The 19,215-nt window shown below is 39.8% G+C and overlaps 1 protein-coding gene across 1 annotated transcript in view; it reads left to right on the top strand.

The window, feature by feature from the left end:
* IPO7 (importin 7) overlaps positions 1–19,215 on the top strand; it is a 39,765-nt gene that overhangs the window by 7,147 nt on the left and 13,403 nt on the right. The window contains exons 2-16 of the mRNA XM_082192961.1: positions 4,622–4,703; positions 6,060–6,213; positions 6,663–6,821; positions 7,477–7,633; positions 7,898–7,987; positions 8,422–8,516; positions 8,624–8,708; positions 9,834–9,968; positions 10,748–10,847; positions 11,427–11,503; positions 12,862–12,978; positions 14,393–14,482; positions 15,303–15,468; positions 16,498–16,658; positions 18,072–18,200. Of these exons, the coding sequence (XP_082049087.1) occupies positions 4,622–4,703; positions 6,060–6,213; positions 6,663–6,821; positions 7,477–7,633; positions 7,898–7,987; positions 8,422–8,516; positions 8,624–8,708; positions 9,834–9,968; positions 10,748–10,847; positions 11,427–11,503; positions 12,862–12,978; positions 14,393–14,482; positions 15,303–15,468; positions 16,498–16,658; positions 18,072–18,200 (1,797 nt within the window). The remainder of the gene's footprint in view (positions 1–4,621; positions 4,704–6,059; positions 6,214–6,662; positions 6,822–7,476; positions 7,634–7,897; positions 7,988–8,421; positions 8,517–8,623; positions 8,709–9,833; positions 9,969–10,747; positions 10,848–11,426; positions 11,504–12,861; positions 12,979–14,392; positions 14,483–15,302; positions 15,469–16,497; positions 16,659–18,071; positions 18,201–19,215) is intronic.

Raw genomic sequence — 19,215 nt, 5'->3', positions numbered from 1 at the left:
AGTAGTCTCCATATTGAATGTTGGTTAGAAATTGGAATATGATCCAGAGAAATCTAGCAAGCATTCATGATGTTCTTGAAAAACAAGTGTACAGAAGATTGGAATGGAAATATTGACTGAAATTCAAAGAAGTGTCCACCTTCCATTTTATTCCATGTTCTCAGCTTTCCAATTTTAGACAGGCATGTTGTTTATATGCAATATAGTTTAAAACTATTTTTTCCCTTAAAAATGTGATTATACCAAAGTCTGCCTGAAGTTACATTAATAAAAATCCCTAACCTTTAATATGGCTGAGGCTGTAATTGTACCTTATTAAGCATTTTATAATGAGAGAGCTTCATGTACACTGACACAAATAGCAGATGATACAATATCACCTTTTTGCTTGAACTGAATTCCTAAATTAACAGCATCCATTGCATGCCATTTTGCACCTCTTGCTTTAACGTGTTTGCATTTTCCAGCCTTGCAGTTTGTTTACAAGGGCAGTCTTTCTGATTATAATTCTAACAAGTTAAGTAAGGCAGCACCTTGGAAGAGAGCAATATTTCCATGCAGATCAGATCAGAAGCATTGTCTCATTTTCTCTCAGTTATGACTTACCAAGACTTCATGTCTTAAGTTAGTAACAATAATAAAATAACAACAAAGTCTGATGAATGAATGCATCCTCTATTAAAGAGAAGTGGTTGGCTTAAAGCTAATGCACCTTTTTCCAAATTTGTATCAGTAGCATGATGATATCACACCTCTTTAGGTAGCATATTTGAACCAAGATTAGATTGTTCTGGGTTCATGCTGTTCTGCTGAATAGGTTTCTTTTTATGTCATGCCTGTTTGTCACTATGCCAATTTTTTTTATATTGGCAGTGAACTAAAAGTGAGTCACCAGTGAGTAGTTCATTATGTTCAAACAACTTGGATTTGTAATCGGCTCCTAAGATGACTCGGCTTTGTCTGGTGGTTAAAGGGAAAATATTTTACAATGAGTTGTCCTAGTTTCTCCATACACACAATGAGGGCGAATGGTGCTTTTGGAAGGTGCGATGAAAAAATCATTCTGCTTTAGAAACTGTTCTTGCCAGTACAGTAGAATCTACTGATCTATACATGCCTCTAGTAAGAGAAGGAAGAAGTTGTCACCCTATTGATCTATTAAACCAGGTGTCAGGGACCTCTGGCCCTCCAGACATTACTGAACTACAGTTCACACCAGCTCAAGCAAGCATAGCTAATAGTCAGTGATGATGGAATATATAGTTCAGCAACACCTGGAGATCCAAAAATAGTGGCCTATTTGAGCATCTTTCAAATTCACCAGAACTCTTCAGCAGGCTAGATGTTATAAAAAAAAAAGATATAGAAGGAGGACGTATTCTTGAATGTGATGAAAAACCAAAATACATAGTTTGCAATAGAATGGAATATATATTGTGCAGATTTAATTGGGTTAGACAGTACCTGCTTGTAAAGGGGATTTCTGGTTGCAGCATGATATGGTGAAGCAATAGCTACTGATCTCTTTTGAAAAATAGGAACATTAAGAAGCTGCCTTATACTGGGTCAGACAAATGATCTATCTAGCTCAGTATTGTCTACAGTAGACTTGCAGCACCTCTCTGGCATTTTAGACAAAGGATGTTCCAAACCCTACCTGGAGATGATGGGACTTGAACCTGGGACCTTCAGCATGCAAAACAGAAGTTCTGCTGTTGAATTACAGCCCTTCCCCAGTGTAAGATAAAAAATATAGAAGACAATTATTCAGATCTGTTTTTAGCACTAATTTTAACACTTGTAAGGTAGAGAACATAAGTGGAGTACTGATGACAGTCCTTACACTAGCAAAGCTGGAGATGAATTTTAGATGGTGAATGAAATGTGAATGGAATATAAAGTCAATAGTAGTCAAAGAGTAGTGCCACAATGCAATAGAAAAACTTGTCTCATCCATAGGGCTAAGGCCCCTTCAATGTTAGGTGGCAGAAGGTGATCTTCCAGTTCTATATTTTCTTTTCCTGGATGGTTAATTTTGGTATTGTACAAATTAAGAGCTTTAAAAGATGCAGATTAATGGTTTCATTAGCACCTAAACTACAGTTGTTGATTTATCAGTCCATTTGTAGCAAAGGTGACAGCTGTAGTGGTCACAACACCATGTTATAAGAAAAAACTGCTGCTTTTCCCTTATAGGGTATTCCAGAGCCTGTATAGAGCCCTTCTAAGGTTCCCTATCTGCAGGAGAAAGTAACAGAGGCCAGCCAGAGTATACTGTACTGAGAAGCAAAGCAGCTTGGAAGCCTGATCTTTATTAAAGGAACTGTTGCAACAGGGTCCCCACTCACCAATGCAGGAGGGAGGAGAACCCTGAACAATGGTGCACAAGCCCTTATATAGACACTTGAAATTGTCCACCCTGTAGTCCAAGACCACCCCCCTGAAACATCATATATACATCATGGAAGAAGGTGGTCTACAGCAGAAATCCTGTCTGCCAGGATACTTAATAATAGTCACTGATTGCATTACCTGGGCAGTCTGGCCATTCTTTTGTGATGGTCAATACTTTAGTTCCTGAATCCAGGTCAGAAGCTCACCCTATTCATACACAAATGTGGCCTTTTTTGCTTGGAAGCAAAAAGACAATGGGAAGGCTTTCTCAATTTGCCTCCCTTACTGCAGAGGAATATTTGAGCTAATTGGGAGAGACAAAATGGTTTCAGGATTGCTCTCCCATACTATTTCAGACACGTGGTGTGTGTGTGTGTGTGTGTGTGTGTGTGTGTGTGGTGCATTTAATATATACAGGGTGATTCCTTTAAAAGAGGCCCCCCGTGGATACCGAGTACACATGTTGCACAGGGCCTCTTTTAAAAGACTCACCCTGTATGTATTAAATGCACCATATATGTATGCATTTATGGATATTAATATTTATTCTATATTTGAGACCTTAAAATTCTTTCAACAATCAAAAGATACCTGTGTTTCCACTACAGCTGACACCTTTGTTGCAAGAGGGCTGATCATTGTAGTTTGGACTTTAATGAAACTAAGGGCTTAGGCTTATAGCCATTGATCTGTATACTCTTCCCCTCCTTCAATACTCTAACCTGTGATATTCCTAAAGTGAGTGCTGGGACTTCTTTAAAAATGGGCAGGCAGGTGCTTGGAGATGTATTTTTCTTTTTAATATTTGCTGCCAATTGTGTGTGTTTATAGGGCTAGGGATTCTGAATATCTGCTTGCTACTTTTATGTCCCCTTTTAAATCCAGTCTGAGTGGCTGTGGGCATTCTCTCTGCTGCCATTCCCTATTTATTTGTAGCAGGACTTTTAAGAACAATTTCCCCTCTGATCTCTCTGGAGAAACTTTTAAAGCAAACCTTGGAGCAGTTAGTTTTTTCCATTTCTGTGATGTTCCTCTAAAGCAAATATCCCTCTGTGACAAGATCTCTTAATCAGTACTCATGGTTGATATGTGTAGTCTGAGACTTTCCCCACCCCATCAAGAATAAGATTGTGTTGGTTTCCTAAATTGTTGTTCAAGCTCTTTTTAGTAGTCTCATCTTAAATCCTATAAATTTGTTGAGGAGGAAGATAGCATGCTTACAAAATGTTTCCTGGCACTACATGTGTGTAAGTCACTTGGAGTGAACAGCAGGAATTGTCTCTTACACACACCCTAGGACTTTAAACTCAACTTTGATTCATTCTGCATAGATTTGTGTTGCATGTTTCTAATAAACAGCATGTTCCTAATAAACATTGGCAGATTCATAAGAGTGGAGTGTCATGCTCTTGAGATAGAGATAAGGTCCTAGCCACAGGCACAATGTTCTCAAACCAGGAAGGAGGGAAGAGCACCTTTGTTTGTGAAATGTGGAGGGGAAGAAGGAATAGTCTGCAGCTCAAAAATCAAACTGTAATAGAGGGTAGAGGGGAAGGATTCCTGAGCTGCCATCTTTCCAGACATGCTGTGTGGGAGGTAGAGAAATCTTGAGTACAGTCAATTCTCAAATTATGTGGGGGGTTATGTTCCAGGGATAGCACATAAAGCCAAAATCACATGTAGTCAAAACACATTGGGTGCAGTGGTGGTTAGGATTGCCAAAGTCTTTCCCCCCAGATGCTTGTCCCCTTTCTGCCTCCTCCTTAATTCTGTAAAGTGTTTTTTGTTTTTGTTGTTTTTTTGCTAAGTGTATAAAGCTGAAAATGCAGGTAATGGAGCAAGAGAAAGTGATGCATATATTTCCACTTCCTGTATTAAAGCTGATAACATCTCACGCAGCCAAATAGCAGCTCTTAATAAGATTATGCCAGAGTAAAGGGCATTAAATGTGATAGGCATCTCTTCTCCCAAATGGGAAAGTCGTCTGGGAGCGGGAGGAAAACAGAAGGGAAGCACGCCCATAGGAAATGGAAGAGGGGGGAAACCAGAAGTGTGTCCTCTGCTAAGAGGCTCTGGGTGCTGTTTCTTAAAGAGTTGGGCCCCCACCTCCTGCTGTCTAGCTTTAGTTGAAGAACATACAGCACTCTGAAAACTACAAAGCTTTATTTGTAATGGTTTCCACAAATTATTTTGACATCTGACTACACCGTATTCACTTACTTTACAGGCTCACAAATCAGTGAACTTCGTTTCAACTCTCCTTCAAATCACTATGTCGGAGCAACTGGATTTACCAGTGAGACAGGCAGGCAAGTATTTTATTTATTTATTATAGTATGTATGCTAATATTATTTGACCGTGGGCAAAAATACGTAATGGTAAGTAGATTTTAAAGCTGTTGTAACCTAGATAATATGAACAGAACCCATACGGTCTTAGAAAATAGGTATGGGTGTTTTGGTGGGGGAAAACGCTTGTACTACCAGTTATCCTTCAACAGTGGTAGAACTAACATACATATTTCTCCATACAAAGCTCTGTGTCTTCAGTGTGCTTATGATTACATGACAATGGTGTGTTAATATTTTGAGATGAAAGTTCAACTCATCCTTCTTTGCCATTTCATTTCTTTAAAAAGTACATAATGGCTGCTGAAGTAACCTATTTGCTAGAAATAGTACTGCTGGGATAATACCAGACTCTTCAAGCTAATTGTGTTTGAGATGCATGCATTACTAATTTGACTGTTGGAATAACAGCAGGCTTTGCACATTATTTGGAGTCCAGTCATGAATGTAGGCATAAAGATTTGCTTCATGCCAGCTGAGGTGTACAAGGGAAATACTATTCTATGGTTCTCTTGTGATATAAGCTGAGCTAAAGTAAGTTCCATAGCATTCTGAAGGCTTTGTTTGCATGGCCTGTAGCTGTATTATATTTTTGCATCATGGTACAGTTACATTTGAAATACTTTGTTTTTACAGTTGGTTTATACTTCATAAAATCTTGTTTGATACCAATATGATGAATTGGAAATATAAACATGGATAAAATAATGATTTGTTGAATTCAGTAGTATTGACAACTCAGTCACTTTCACCTTAACCTCAGTCACCAAACATCAGTGCAAATGAGAAAGTTCAGAGTAATTCTGAAAGATTATGTGAAGTTGGGTAGGTTTGACAGTGAAGAAATTTCATACCCCTCCAAAGGATTCACTTTTGTCCAAAGGTGACATGGTGATGATCATAGCATAAAAGAGTGCTCAAAGTCAGTCTTGAGGATATCCATCAGACATCAGACCTGTATCCCATAATTCCATCAAAGAGCTTATAGGGGGCTTGTCTCATCTTAGCTGTACAGTTGCCCTATGAAATAGGTTAGACTGATTGTGTGTGGCATAAGATCACCAAGAGAGCTTCATATCTGAGTAGGAAGTTGGTACACAGGTGTCAGTTGTGACACTGTGACCACTTAATCACACTGACACTCTCCCTTAGATATGTTCTGAGATATGTTAGTCACAAGCTGCTGCTTAATCTCAGAATAATGTTTCATTTGGGTTTGTTTGTTTTTAATATGTGTTAATCAGTATTACTACAGAGACATCATAATCTTAAAAATGGGCTTGGGCAATATTAATATTGAATGCTTCTCTTGGCAGGTGTTATCTACTTGAAAAATATGATAACTCAGTATTGGCCTGACCGGGAAACTACACCAGGAGACATCCCACCTTACTCAATACCAGAAGAAGATAGACATTGCATTCGTGAGAATATTGTAGAAGCCATTATTCATTCTCCTGAGCTCATTAGGTATACTCTGAGTCATGATCACAGAGCACACTCTTTCCCAACTCTTTCCTTGTTATTTTAAGCCTTCATTGTCACTAGAAATTTTAACGTTGATGTTGCTATGATCTCAAATAAATCTAGGTAGGTGCTGAAAAAGGTATGAACATGACACCCATGTAATTTGGTAATGAGGCAAGGGAGGCGATCTAGCAGTATCACTTTGGAGAAGCATGGCTATTTAAATAAATTAATTTGTGCACCTAAAACTATTGTAAACTACCCTGTGATCCTTGGATGAAGGGTGGTTTAGAAATTTATTTTTTTTACTTAATTATTAATTCATTAATAATAAACTTGAAATTTCATTTAGTACAACATTGCTTGCTCACTTTAATTAAGAATTCGGTTATCCTAAAAAAAATCCCAGCTAATGCATTGTAACAATATTTTTGTAACTTCTTGTGTTCCAGGGTACAGCTTACTACTTGCATTCACCACATTATCAAGCATGATTATCCAAATCGTTGGACTGCAGTTGTAGAGAAAATTGGCTTTTATCTTCAGGCAGATAATAGCGCCTGTTGGCTTGGAATTCTTCTCTGTCTTTATCAACTTGTGAAGAACTATGAGTAAGTTCCTGTCTGTCTTATAAACCCATAGAAGAGCCACATCAGTGAGGTGTGGTCCCAGTTGTTTGAATTGTCAAAATGAGCAAGCTGTGGAATCGGCCCATTTTGATAATTGAAGGGAAGGTTGCGAGTGCAAAGACTACTTCTATCAGGATCCCTGTACTAGCCTTTTATTTAAAGTGTCTTAAAGTTCAGAACATGGTGGATGCTGCTCCCCAGTCTCCTACTCTCTCCTCCCAAAGTCCTTGTTTTGTGTCCCACCATTTTACTCAAATTTTATAACCCTAGATGATTTACAAGTGTCTAACCTGCTTTCACTTAAGGGGTCATGAGAGGTGATTTTAAAGTTTAAATGTCTGGCCCAGAGCATGGATTGCAGAGTTTTATTGCTGAAACTACACAGGTTTGGTCCTTGGGACATTTCCTGGGAACTTTAATTAAGACGCTTGAGGTCCTTGGAGGAGAACTGGGATGTAACTTGTCTAATTGCAGGTGTTCACTTCTTCAAAGTCATGCTTCTCCCAAACATTAAGGAAGTCTGACTGCCACGCTCCGTTGCACTAACCCACCAATCTAATGGTGTCCCTTGACATCTTTATTTTAATCAGTGTGGCATCTAAATTCTTTCTAATGTCAGTTCTCCTCCTCCTTAAAGATATAAGAAACCGGAGGAGCGGACTCCTTTGATAGCAGCAATGCAACACTTTTTGCCTGTTCTGAAGGATCGTTTTATCCAGCTTCTCCCTGATCAATCTGATCAGTCTGTCCTTATCCAGAAACAGATCTTCAAAATTTTCTATGCTCTTGTTCAGGTAAGAACATTTTTTTCCCCATTCCTAGTGCAATATTGCCTTAAATAATGTAGCTACTGTCTGAAGCTATTTTTCATCAGTGCTTAGCTAAGGAAGTCAATGACTCATTTGGGATTATTTTGATCCAGAGTGGGTTTTGTAGACTAGTTCGTTTTGAGCTTATTTTGGTCTCTATCAACTGAATGCCCCCAAAGAATATATTCACATGGAATATATTTTGAGCATATTTTGTAACCATTGCTTTTTTGTTTGTTTGTTTAATAGTACACATTACCCATGGAACTGATCAATCAGCAAAATCTAGCAGAATGGATTGAGATTCTGAAAACAGTTGTGGATCGAGATGTACCAGCTGTAAGTGCTTGTTACATTCAGGCCAGTCAGTTTACGAGCATGCAAAGAAACCATATGTGTAAGCTGAAGCTTTCTTTATAGTTTTTGCTTCTGTATTTCCCACATCCGATGTGGTAAGCTACTTTTCAAGTGGAACTATTGCTTGTCTTGTCAGAAGTGGGTATTGCAGTGCTGGAACGGCAAACAGTGTTCCCAACATGTTTGTGGTTCCCTTGCTTTCATGGGACCTGTTCCTTTTGGATCATCTGAAAACATATATGAATTTGAAGGTATTTGGGGGCCCTTTTCTATATGCTATTTTTTCCACTAGAAGATACACAGTATTTTGCCTTGGTATAATTGCATGGTATACTTTAAGCAAAGATCCTAATTTCTCAGAACCCCCCAAATAATGTGAAGTACTCATTCTGTTAATCTGCTATTGGTTCCTAAAGGAAACCCTTCAAGTGGATGAAGATGATCGACCTGAATTACCATGGTGGAAATGTAAGAAGTGGGCATTGCATATATTGGCTAGACTTTTTGAAAGGTAATGCTTTTCCACAATATTCCTTTTCATTTTTTAAAAATGTAACTTTTGTGATTATGTGCACAATATATTGCAGTATTATATTGGACTTCTCACTAATCCAACAGGTATGGAAGTCCTGGAAATGTTTCCAAGGAGTACAATGAGTTTGCAGAAGTTTTCCTAAAGGCATTTGCTGTTGGTGTCCAGCAGGTAGGAAATTCTCTTTCAAGTCACATGCTTGATTAATAATTACTTGCGGTTTAACATCCTTCCCCCCCTCTTATTTTTATCCAAATATGAAAGATCATACTAAGCTTGCTAAGAAAACACTTGAAATAAAAGTTCTGCCCCCCCAAAAAAAGTAGGAACTGCTACTGCTTAAAAGGGTTTGATCCCTTGTTCTTGGTGTTTTGCACCATTTATTTTTGGATTACCAAGGTCTTTAATGATGGTATAGATTAGAGGTGAGCCTGTTGCCCTCCAGATATTTTTGGTCTACAATACCCCCCCACCATTGGTCCTGCTGACTGTGGTTAATGATAGGTGTTGAAAGTCCAACGACATGTGGACTACAGGTTTTCCATTCCTGGTATTGAATGAAGCTTGAGTGACCTGAGGTCATATATCAAGTCAGACTATTTGCCCACCTGGCAGCGGCTCTGAGTTTCAAATTGTGAGAAGGGTGTCTTTTCTCTAATACAATTGCACCTTGGTTGTCGAACGCCTTGGTACTTGTACGTTTCAGCTCCCGAACAATTGAAACCTGAAATGAGTGTTCTGGTTTTCAAAAAAAATTTTGGAAGCCAAACATCCAATGTGGCTTCCACTATTGTTTCCGGCATGCCTGCACAATAGGAAGCCATGCATTGGTTTCCGAATGTTTGAACAGACTTTCGGAACGTATTCTGTTCGAAAACTAGGGTATGACTGTGTTGTGATATTGGATATTGAATGTGGGATCTTCTGCCTGCAAAAGATGGGCTCTACCACTGAGCTATGTCCCATCTCCAAAGGGGAACATAATTTGTGAGACCATAATCAAGGTTCCTTCCACATGAATTGTTTCAGTGCTCCTGTTACTTGCAAATCATGTAGGGATGTGCTGACCATTGCTGGTTTATATAAACTACCAGAACTGGGGTTATTGGCACACTCCAAAAGGTACAAGCTCTCGTTTCCTAATCCCTTCCCATGCTAATAGGTACTTTCTAAATCATGTGTACAGAAAGCTGTGACCTAAACACAACCTAAGGTTAGTTTTTAGCAGTTATCAGCAAGATGCATAAATCTTTAGAAACAACCAACAGCAGTTGTTGTTTTTTTGCTTTTTTAAAGGTTTTGCTGAAGGTGTTATATCAGTATAAGGAAAAGCAGTACATGGCTCCTAGAGTTCTGCAGCAGACACTGAACTATATCAATCAGGGGGTGTCGCATGCAGTCACTTGGAAGAATCTGAAGCCCCATATCCAAGTAAGTTCTTTACCCATCATCCTCTCTAAATGGTGACTGCATAACAGCATGAATACCTTAAGCCTTTTTCTAGCCCTGTGTATTTTGAACTTGAACTTGAACTGCTTGCTATGTTAAGTGGTTTAAAATTTGGTTGTATTGAAGATAATGCTCAGTAAATACCCATAGTTGCTTTGAAAGCCATCAATTAGAAGAAACTTGGTGCGCCAGAGAAATTAACTACAGAAAAATACTTTAGATCTCTTTTGATTCTAGGTATCTTTGTAATTTTTTATTTATTTTATTTTTTGCATATTTGAGACAATTGTATATTTTTTCCACAGCAGTAAAACTTCAGAGTTCATTGGATTATTTTTCTTTTCCCTTAAATTTTTTTAAAAGGTATTGGCATAGATATTTAATAAATAATAATATATTTCTCACGATTTCTTACTGTGGTGTCATATGAAGCCAAAATAAATCAAATTTACATATAGTAAAAGTAACTGTGTTGGCCATAGAAACATTGAAAATTAAAATAGTGTGGCAGAGGATCTAATACGCATCCAAATGATGTTCTTTTAGGTGTTATGCAATTACCAGTGCACAAAAACTGTTGGTAAGCACCGGCGTAATAACAGCTAATTCAAGTTTTCATTTGATGTATTTAAAGTTCTGATTTAACTTGTTCAGTTTATGTTGTAGACTGCCCTGAGAACCCCCTTTTTTGGAGGGGGGGATAGGGCAGCCTATAAATGCCAAACATGCTTCTAACAAATTATATTCCTTATTATTTGCAGGGAATTATCCAAGATGTTATTTTCCCACTGATGTGCTACACAGATGCTGACGAAGAGCTATGGCAGGAAGATCCATATGAATATATACGTATGAAGTTTGGTAAGTAGTTCAAAACTAAGTTTATTTTTCCAGCTAGGTAGTACTAATGAGGAGATGCTGCATATGTTAGGGACATTCAATCCCATCCCTCTAGCTGCTGTAAGAGAGCTTTGCACCACAACTTTTACTGTGGCATCCTGTACGAGGAACACAGAACATAACTGGACAGGTCTGTTCTGCTTGTCTTGTACAGGAAGCCTTCACAATAAAGGAAATGCCTCTCTCCACCCCTTGCACAAACTAGTTTGTAACATTCAGAGGTTAATCCTAACGCAGAAAGTACTTTGTGGATATATTTTACAATACTTAGGTTTTGAAAACAAAATTAATATGTTTACTACTTCCAGTTACTACTTCCAACATGTTAGGCATTTTACAGTATTGGGATCTTTATGTTATTGTTTGTGTTTTTAAAAACTCCTTGCATAAGTTGAAAGAGGAAATTGCTGCACTTAAATAACAAAACCTGGTGAATGAGGACTAAAGTGGCTCTGTTGTCTGAATTCACTTCTTCTTTTGCACTAGTTCCTTTTATGCTTCAAAGACCAAACATTTAGACTTCTGTGTTTTGCTTAATAGATGTGTTTGAAGACTTCATTTCCCCCACAACTGCTGCACAAACATTGTTGTTTACAGCATGTGGCAAAAGGAAAGAGGTATGCTTTTTAAGGATTACCTGTAATCCAAGAACAGTAACTTTTTCTGGTATTTGTGTGGGCCCTCATATAGGTTTCAGGCCCAAATGTTTCCTATGATTAATACTTAGCCACTACAATTTACATGTTATTGTCATGTTTAAATTGAATTCTAACAAACAGTTTTAATGCTGCTGCTGTTGTTAGAATTTTGTTTGTTTGTTTAATGAATCATCACTGCTTGAGCAGAGCCCAGGGTGATGCACAACAAAGCTGACAACAAAATTAAATCACTGATGAAAACAAACACACTAACTAGTACAGTGGTACCTTGGGTTACATACGCTTTAGGTTACAGACTCTGCTAACCCAGAAATAGTACCTTGGGTTAAGAACTTTGCTTCAGGATGAGAACAGAAATCAGGCTCCGGCGGCGCAGCAGCAGCAGGAGGCCCCATTAGCTAAAGTGGTGCTTCAGGTTAAGAACAGTTTCACGTTAAGAACGGACCTCCGGAACAAATTAAGTACTTAACCCGAGGTACCACTGTATATTCATAAAGGAACAAGTATTAAAAACACAATGCTCACGTAGCTGTTCAGGGCAAACATGACTATATCAGGTGGCATATATATATATATATATATATATATATATATATATATACACATACATACACACACACACACACACACACACACACATACACATATACACACACACACACACACACACACACACACACACACACTATATCTATATACTATATCTATTTATCAATCATCTACCTATCCACACACACGGACAGGCCTCTTCAGGAGAAGCCACACAACTGCTTTCTTCTAGATGGAAGGCACTACACCATCCCATACTGCAGCATTAATCATTCTCTGGACTTACCCTGTCAATCCATCACAGCTAGTTTGCACATGCCAAGAAGGATTGAGAAGACAGGTGGTCCACACAACCCCTACAGATATCCTGTCTACATCAAGACACAGCAACTCAAACTGTATAAATATATTTATTTGATTATGCAGTGAACAAATAATAAATGGATCCCACAAATTGGTGCTCCCGAATCTCACCAAGATCTGTTTCACATGTGATATCAAATTAAGAGTAAATGGAAATGATTTGCCCTAAAAGTGATTAGCAAATTTGTTGGAGGAGAACAATGATCTTAAATCTGGGCTGTACTTAACTGGCCATTTACCACCTCAAACAGCCATGTAGCACCTGAATACCTATAAGGTAACTGAGCAGTGTTCATTTATTAGAAAAATGAAAAGAAAGCCAGAAATGACATCATAGACATAAGGATATTTTTCTAATATTTTGAATAATAACTGAAAGATCTCAAATTGTCTCTTTATACTAGGTTCTGCAAAAGACTATGGGCTTTTGTTATCAGATTCTCACAGAGCCAAATGCTGATCCTCGTAAAAAAGATGGTGCTTTGCATATGATTGGTTCTTTGGCTGAAATACTTCTGAAAGTAAGTGCACTCAAAACCTCTCTGCCTAATTTTTGCCATATGAAGAAGACACTTTAAAAATCCTGTAGCAACACATAAATCTTGTTAACTCAAGTAATTACAGTGGTATCTTCTCCCATGGCAACAACTATATTTACTAAAATCCTTTGTTAGCACATTTTCGAAGTGTGACATGACTGGCACTAGTATCAATTTGTATTTTGCTATTGTTAGAGGAATGCTAATTCCTGGCCAAGTTTTGTGACTTATTTGTCACCTTTCGAAGATGGAGACCCTATATTTTCAGGCAGTGGTTAACAAAAAAATCTATATTCCCTGGCTAAATTAGATCCAGTCCATTGGTTGGATGATCCATATTTCCTCAATACTGAACCCTCAGACAGGCACACACAACTTGTGCACATGAGGAGTGACTTTCACCTTTTCAGCTACTTCCCTTCTTCAAAGCTCAGTGTGAAGTGTAACATGACCCCACACCTTCTGCTAGTTTTTCGATGTGTAGAAGATATGGGGGGGGGTGTCTTTTTTGCAGTAGGCTTCATGACAGGTGGGAAACAGCAAGATGCTGTTGCATGCTTATTCCAAATCCCAAAAGAAAATGAGAGAAAATATTACTCCCCTTAAGAGGCTCTGTGTGTGTGTGCGCGCATGTGCATGCATGCATGCAGAGAAGTAGGGAGGGCAGTCAGTGCCAGCCACAAATTATGCCTGACTGCTAAGCCAAGCCAAAATGTGAACCTTTAGTGGTGAGATATCTGACCATCTGTGAAAGGTGGAATTGTGTTGCTGTAACTGACCAGGTGGGCAACCCTACCTTCCCATATAAATAAACATTAGCGATTTGGGTGTATTAGGCTATTTGAAAGAGGGTTAATCCTGTCAGGACAGACAGGAGTGCTTAAATTCAGTATATTGCCGGTCTTGAATTTGCACACTTTACATAACTACCAATGTAGGAGATGCTGTGGTGTAGATATCTTATCTACCTCTTGACCCAGATGCTGGGTTTTCCTATTGGATTTCTAGAATCTTATGAATTGACAATAAACTTTAGCACTCATCTAATTTTTGACACTTTCCATAACAGGCTTTTGTTAAGTTGAGACTGGAGAATAATTTTTCCATGATTGCATTTTGACACTCTGTAACTATGAATCATTTAAATGTTTGCGCCTGTCTGTCACAGGCTCTTCTCTTTGTTTTAATAGTCCAGTTTTTGGCAGCTGCTGCTGTTAAATCTGGGAATTGCTAGTTTTGTCAAAGTTCTTTTTAAAATTTAACTTCATCTTGACATACTCTTACTTTAAAATTACCTTAGCAGAAGGGTTAGCAATCTTAACAGGAATTATTTCCTTTCTGACAAGTTAGATTGATTTCTAATTGTCTTACATTCCGTTGTCTTATATTCCAATAGAAAAAGATATACAAAGATCAGATGGAGTACATGCTGCAGAATCACGTGTTTCCTCTCTTCAGCAGCGAGCTAGGCTACATGAGAGCACGGGTAAGTGTAAAACCAGGTCCAGTCTCATCTGCTCTTTCCATTGGTAGCCTCTTGGTGAAGATGTCTAGTGAAGGGGAGGGCTAACATTGCATAGCTACTTTCACAAAAGGGCTATGTGAAATAGTGAGGAGCATAGGATTTCTAGCAATTGGTTTTGGATGGTGTGTAGGTGGTAGCCAGGGCCTTTGCAAGAAGGGGTGGTGTAATATCTTGTGGAAGTTGTTATCTGGGTTCCCAATTTTTTTTTAAGAGGCCACACTAAGAGTGGCAATGATCTTGAAGATGCCATGTCTCAATATCCTGGAATTCATGATCACAGCTTTTCTCGCAAGTTCCCTATTAGTATAACTCCTCTGTGAGAGTGGGATAGGGGTGTTGTGGTTTGTAAATTTTAAGAGTTTAGCAATGGTACAACCTGAAAGTGCGGCAGTCGGTTCTTCATGCAATTAAAGCCACCATGTGATAAGTTTCCTTTTTAAAGAGACCATCATGCAGTTTGTCACTTGACTCCTGACTTCTCCTCCCAATGAAAGGCTGCAGGCATTTGTGTGCGTAGCTTCAAATCTATGTCTAGTGGCATGGTCCATTTGCGTTCTGCTTATGGACCATGTTGCTCACATACAACCTGCGGCCAAAGAGCAACTTGAGATCATAGTACTGGTCTAGTGATGTCGAAAGACAAGCTTACCACTGATCAGCCTCCAAACTCTCATACATGTCTATCTAAAGGGGAAATAAACATTTCAGTGTGATTCTCACATTTCTGTCTTGCATTTGTGCTTTTCACAACTGTTGTGTATCTGCATATCATCTTCTCCAGGCTTGCTGGGTGCTTCACTATTTCTGTGAAGTAAAGTTTAAAAGTGACCAGAATCTGCAGACAGCCCTTGAACTGACAAGAAGATGCCTAATTGATGACAGAGAGATGCCTGTGAAGGTGGAAGCTGCCATAGCACTGCAGGTTTTGATTAGTAATCAAGAGAGAGGTGCTTTTTCCTACCCTTTGACCTATCAAGTAACCTTACAGTGTTGTGTAGGAGTGGCAACCTTTTTTATTTGGAGGGCTGGATTTCCTTGGGGCACCATCCCAGGACAGTGGGGTTGCGGCCAGTGGTGTGTGGGGCCACCCCACTATCTCCCTGTGCATTCCTGTGCTCTTTCTGCCTCCCCTTCTCCCTTTTCCCCGTGCAGCAATTAGACTTAAGTAAAAAGCTCCCAATAGCGACAATGAAAGCCTTTCTCCCCCCCCCCAAGCCTAAGTTTTCTGTGGTTGGGAGGGGATTTTTCAAGGAGGTTGCAGCTGAAGAGAAAAACATTAACCTCGACATGTGCTTCAATTCCCCCTGAAAACTTCTTCTCCATACTCCACAGCGAATAGGCTTCAAAAAAATACTTTCACTGGCAGCTTTTTTCCTAAATCTAACAGCTTCACTGGGATTGGGGGGTGAACACCAGATCCAACGGCAGGTGCATGATTTAAACTGAAGGAGCCTTTTGGATTCTCTCCTTGGAGGCTGAGGCATCTTATTGCTGGGGAAGCAATATTCCTAGAGTAACATCCATAATAAGGATAGGGTGGTGGGTGGCAGCGGCACATGGTCCAGGGTTGGCAATCTGTTTTCCATATCAAGAAACTGAGCACAACTGAACCAGAACAGGGAGGGGGGGAAGTGGTAGTGGTGTTTTGCAGATTATGATTTGTACATACATTTGGAAAGATGATTGAAAGCTACATTCATGCCAAGAAGCTGAGCATTACTTGAAATGGCCTTTATCAGAATGTGGCTTTGTAAAAGAATGCCTAAAGCAGGGCCAACTTGGTGCCTTCCAGATGTTGTTGGGGCTACAGGTAACCTCATTCCTGACCTTTGGCCCCATTGGCTGGAGACTGATGGGAGTGGTGGTTCAACAACAGCTGGAGGGCACCGCATTGACTACCTCTTATTTAAAGTACTTGCTGTTTTCCTGTGAGTTACAATAAAGTAATCTGTTTCCTGCTTCTTCTTTTTTTGCAGCCAAGGAATATATTACCCCATTCATTAGACCTGTAATGCAGGCTCTTCTTCATATTATTCGAGAGACTGAGAATGATGATCTTACCAATGTGATTCAGAAAATGATCTGTGAATATAGTGAAGAGGTTACTCCTATAGCAGTAGAAATGACCCAGCATTTGGTAAGTCTCACTATTTTACCATGCTTATGGCCTGTATAGTATGCTGGCTGCTGTTTTAATATCCTGATGTTCTGCTAATGTAGACAGTCAATTACATATTCTAACCTGCTTAGTTTGTTGCCAAAGTTAGTGTGTTGGTGGTAGCAAAACATAGACAAGAAATAATATTTTTTATTAAAGCATAATAGAGAAGATTTAATTATACATATTTGGGATACTCTGAATTTTTCAATGAAAAACGACTTACCGTATTTTTCGCCCTATAAGACGCACTTTTCCCCCTCCAAAAATGAAGGGGAAATGTGGGTGCGTCCTATGGGGCGAATGCAGGCTTTCGCTGAAGCCTGGAGAGCGAGAGCAGTAGGTGCGCACCGACCCCTCTCGCTCTCCAGGCTTCGTGGACCTCTCCTCAAGCAGCGGGAATGCTCCCGCTGCTTGGGGAGAGTTGCCGGCATCCCGAAGCCTGCGCGCGCTGATCTCAGCGCGTCCAGGCTTCGCGGATCTCTCCCCAAGCAGCGGGAACGTTCCCGCTGCTTGGGGAGAGTTGCTGGCATCCCGAAGCCTGTGCGCGCTGATCTCAGCGCGTCCAGGCTTCGCGGATCTCTCCTCAAGCAGCGGGAACGCTCCCGCTGCTTGGGGAGAGTTGCCGGCATCCCAAAGCCTGTGCGCGCTGATCTCAGCGCGTCCAGGCTTCGTGGATCTCTCCTCAAGCAGCGGGAGCCACCGCTGGGCTCCCACGGCTTGCAGAGAGCTGCCTGTTTGGGGGCTGGGGTCAGGGGAAGCTCGGGCTGCCCCAGCCCCGCGCCTGGGGGGGAAATAAATTTTTTCCCTTTATTTCCCCCCAAAAAAACTAGGTGCGTCTTATGGGACGCTGCGTCCTATAGGGCGAAAAATACGGTAGTTAATACCACAGAAATCCCAAATACTGTAGCGTTGTTGGGCTATTTTAAAGATTTGGGGTTGGAGCCAGAGTTACAAGAAGCAGAAGTCTGCTCTTGGGAATCTGCTGGTGGGCAGGAGGAGGTAATATTTGCCATTTTCTCAAGCTGCTCCAGCGAGATAAAGCTTGGGAAGGGGTGCTGGGGCCTTTGGGTAGAAATATCCTTTGTTTATTAGTCCCCACTCCACCCCCTGCAACCGCTTAGCTTAGCTGTTTTTTGTTTTTAAATAGATTTTTACATTTTTATCAGTTTGCATCCCTGATTAATTGTATTTTAATTTATTTTTTTTAAGGAAGCCCAAATTCTACATCAGGGTTGAGTTCTTCCCCACCCCACCCTGATACAAAGTCTTATTTGATAATGTTCTTTTGCAAACAGTCCTGAAAATATTGTTTGTTACAGTATGATTCTTTAGTCTGCTGTTGAGCTTCCTATTAACTCTTAACTGAGATTTTGTTCTTTCTCTTTGTAGGCAATGACTTTTAACCAAGTGATTCAGACAGGGCCAGATGAAGAAGGCAGTGATGATAAAGCAGTAACAGCAATGGGCATCTTGAATACCATTGATACGCTCCTCAGTGTTGTTGAAGATCACAAAGAGGTAAAAAATTTATTTTGCTTGTATCCAGGAAAAGCTGCAAAATAGCCTTGTTTTAAGAGGGTTGGTAGGGAACCAGCATCAGTATTTAAATTCTGTGAACCTATTTTTATTGAAAATAAGTTGCTGTTTTGTTGTTAACCTTCGTTAAACTGTAAAAACAAACTCTAATCCTTACTGAGTTTTACAAAACTGCTTTGCGCTTTTATACAAATTATTTTTGAAGAAAGATAGAGGTCACAAGACAAACACCTGCTATTCTAAGTACCTCAGCGCTTTGCAGATTCCAGAGGGAATCAATACTTAGTAGAATTCATTTTTGTGAGAAATTATGTGTGAGTCTGCTGTGCTTTAAAAATAGACCCAAAGTTAAAAACCTGACCTGTATTTATGATATGAAACAAGTATATTTTCATACCTTTCTTAATATGATTCTGCTCCTGGCAGTGGTGAAAGGCTGAAAGCTTTTAAGGCAGAGATGGGGAACTTCAACTCCCTGAACACTGGCCATGCTGGCTGGGGCTGATGAGAGTTGTAATCCAACATCAGAAGGGTCATAGGGTCCTGATCCCTGCTGGGAACAATGACTTTGATGTCATCCATAGAGCAGATAACAATACTTCATCGCCCTCTCTCTGGTTCATGGGATTTCATAGGAATACAAGAGAGCCTTGCTGGATCAAAACTGATCTGTATAGTCTAGTTGGCAGCCAAATGCCTTCAAGAAGCATAGAATCACAGCAAAAAGCAATTGTATGTCCCCAGTATCTGTTCAGGGGTACCGTGCTTCTGAAAATGAAGGTTACGTTGAATTTCCAATTCTTTTAGATTGGAGCAGTCCAACTTTTCCTACCAAGTGGGCTGCAAGAGTACTTCAACATGGAACCCATGGGACACACATTGCCCTGTTGGCCATGGGGGCGGGGAGAGAGGTCCAAATTTGACACACAAATCCAGTCCTCATGCTACCTTCCCAAAAGTGGCTAAGTGAGTCGCTGGTCTTTAGGAAGGAGGTGCA

This window comes from Podarcis vaucheri (assembly GCF_965113315.1).
Source record: "Podarcis vaucheri genome assembly, chromosome: 1".
Classification (NCBI taxonomy): Eukaryota; Metazoa; Chordata; class Lepidosauria; order Squamata; family Lacertidae; genus Podarcis; species Podarcis vaucheri.
Note: the sequence above shows the minus strand (reverse complement) of the source record. Positions and strands in the feature narration are given on the sequence as shown.